Source organism: Cyprinus carpio, unplaced genomic scaffold (genome assembly GCF_018340385.1).
Source record: "Cyprinus carpio isolate SPL01 unplaced genomic scaffold, ASM1834038v1 S000006559, whole genome shotgun sequence".
Taxonomy (NCBI): Eukaryota; Metazoa; Chordata; class Actinopteri; order Cypriniformes; family Cyprinidae; genus Cyprinus; species Cyprinus carpio.
Genome location: NW_024879221.1, coordinates 288,484 through 290,983, shown reverse-complemented (window position 1 = coordinate 290,983; position 2,500 = coordinate 288,484). Strand labels below are relative to the sequence as shown.

The 2,500-nt window shown below is 43.3% G+C and overlaps 1 protein-coding gene across 5 annotated transcripts in view; it reads left to right on the top strand.

The window, feature by feature from the left end:
* Positions 1-387: 387 nt before the first annotated feature.
* Positions 388-2,500, top strand: part of LOC109059936 (TSC22 domain family protein 4-like) — a 13,775-nt gene continuing 11,662 nt past the window's right edge. The window contains exons 1-2 of one of the 5 annotated variants that reach the window (XM_042754622.1): positions 388-901; positions 1,808-2,500. The exon at positions 1,808-2,500 is cut by the window's right edge and continues 468 nt beyond it. In XM_042754622.1, the coding sequence (XP_042610556.1) occupies positions 2,264-2,500 (237 nt within the window). In that variant the 5' untranslated portion in view covers positions 388-901; positions 1,808-2,263. The other 4 variants (XM_042754620.1, XM_042754621.1, XM_042754619.1 and 1 more) reach the window with 4 other exon arrangements.

Below are 2,500 nucleotides of genomic sequence, written 5' to 3'. Positions count from 1 at the left end.
AATCTCATCCAAATATTGTACTCCCAACAAAACAAACAACAATACATCAATGTGAAGATGATTTATTTCGTGCTCCAGGGTCACAAATATTGAAAGAGTCGCTAGATGGCAGTGTGAACGCGCATCTCTTTAACTTGATTTCGTTTTATTTTGCTCGTCGCTACAAATGTATACTGAGCTTGATATTAATTTGGTTTAGTTTGGTTCAGTTTGATAATCAGTTTGGTTTAGTTAAGTCTAAATGTCTAATCTCTTAACTTATAAGTAAAGTTTCAGCGCGTCTGTACAAATTTCGAATCGTACTAAAGCGAAGTATTGGCTCATGAATATTAATCGCGTCATCCCGTCACTGATTAGTCGCGCAGCTCGATTAATATTCATGAGCCCTTCGCCATAGTAGGACGCGGAGGCGGAACTTCCGGGTGATGTAAAGTTGTCAACAGTTTCGCAGGAGGAGAATTAATCTGTAAATTTGAGTTGGTTAGTGTCGCTTTAAAGAAGATCCAGTCCGAAGCTGCGCGAGAGCAGCGAAGCCGCCGCGTTTCTGCGGATTTGTAGATTGTCGGGTGAATCTGATGCGAACTGATGGAGAATAAACAAACTTCTCGGGTGTGGATGATCAGTCTCAATCAGTCTCCGGGAATCTAACGGGATTTTAATGTTTGTTTTTATTATAACGGAATATTCTCTCTCCTCCAGGGGTTTTAGCAGCATGTGAACTAAGTCTTTAATGTGTTAAAGTTCTCAAAATCCGCGACTGTGTGCAGCTTGACTCTTTAAAGTGATTGCAGGCTCGCTTTAAGAGCTGATTCAGATTTCTGGGGGCTCGGGTTCGGTCTGATTGTGTTTGTTCTTCGCGACTGAACTGCTCTGATTCCTGTCCTCTGTTGAGCTGATGCGGGTTAGTTTGCTGTAAGTAATGTCAGGGTTCAGTGGTGTTGTGCAATGCTTCTGTATGCGGGTATTCGCTTGAGGCGAGAGAGGAGCCGCTGAGCGTGCGTCAGATCTGACTCCGGATTGAATTCGAATTAACCCGTGCGTTCCAGAACCGTATTAACCGTAGTTCGATTATATGCGAGTTTCGTCATTAGTATTAAAAACCTGAAATCAAATATGCAACAGAGCTTAGAGTTGATTCAAAGTTTTACTTTTGAGCTTTTACACTTAATTTGAGGGTTAAAGCACGATTATTTCTAGCTTGAATCAAATGTGGTCAGAGTTAATTAATAAAGTTAATTAACGTTTTTAGCTTTTGCACAAAAATTGCTGAACCTTTCCACTCGCTACAGTTTTAATTTGAAGTTAAATGCATGATTGGTTTTAATTCGAATCAAACGGGCAATACACGTTTTACTCTGTACCTGTTTTTAGCTTTTGCACAAAACTGCTGAACTTTTTCTCCTGCTGTAGTTTTAATCTGAGGTTAAAAGCGTGCTCATTTTTTTGCAGCCAAAACTGTAACATTTACAGTTTAAGTCTATTTGAGTTGTTTGAGTTTCTTGCTCTAGTTTTAATTGAAGTTATTCACTTTTAATTTGAACCAAATGAGCAGTCAGGACCGTAACTCCCGGCATTGAGATTGAGTCTGACTCTTTGCAGGTTCTGCTTCTTAAGTTTCTCGCCGCCGTTTGGGTTTTTCACATGCAGATCACCATCGACGGAAACAGAACTTCTTGTTTTTGTAGTTACCAAACTTGTCCTGCAGACCTCAAATGATGTCCTGACATGTTCAGGCCTTGAGCTGCAGCAAGAAACCATGTAAAACGCCCGAATTATGCTGTCTGTTTTCTTACCATCTCTCGGTAAGGCTGTTTGATCTTGAGAGAATCAGATCTGTGCGTGCATGGCGATCAGGAGTCTCTGTATTGTGTCCTGAGCTGTGAACGCACATACTGCACGACTGCCAGAGGAAACAGCCATCAGAGCCGAGCCTTGCGCAACCGCTGGGCAAAGAAACTGCTCTTGTTACTGTACTGGCTGCAGTTACACTCGGAACAGTCGCAGAGAGCAGAAGGACAGAGCCAAGTGCAATGGAATAAATTTGTTTAAGTTTTCGGTTTTGACAGATTTTTACCTGCGAGTTCACCTGAGGACAAAGAATATGATTTATCTAATCCAGACTGACCCTAGAGACTGAGTGTCTCGCTTTCAAATGGTTAGGACGGTCGTTTCTTAAAGCTTTTTGCTGTTTGGTTTCTCCTGCAAAATAATGAGCAACAAAGAGCGAGTTTGGAGCGCTTAACGTCACACCGCTTGGTCCAGAATGAGTGGCGGAAGGAAACGGAGCGGTTTTCAAATCACCAGCGTCACGTCGGACTACAATCAGGGTTCTGGAGAAAACCATTCGCCGGAGCTCCTCAGCCCTGGAACTCAAAGAGCCACGCCCCCTTCTGCCAGAACCCCCGCCCATGGGAGGAGCCCCAGAAGCCAGACTGCATCGCCCACTCAAATCCTATCCAATGGGCTGTCTCTGCGCCATAACCCCGCCTTCCAGACACAA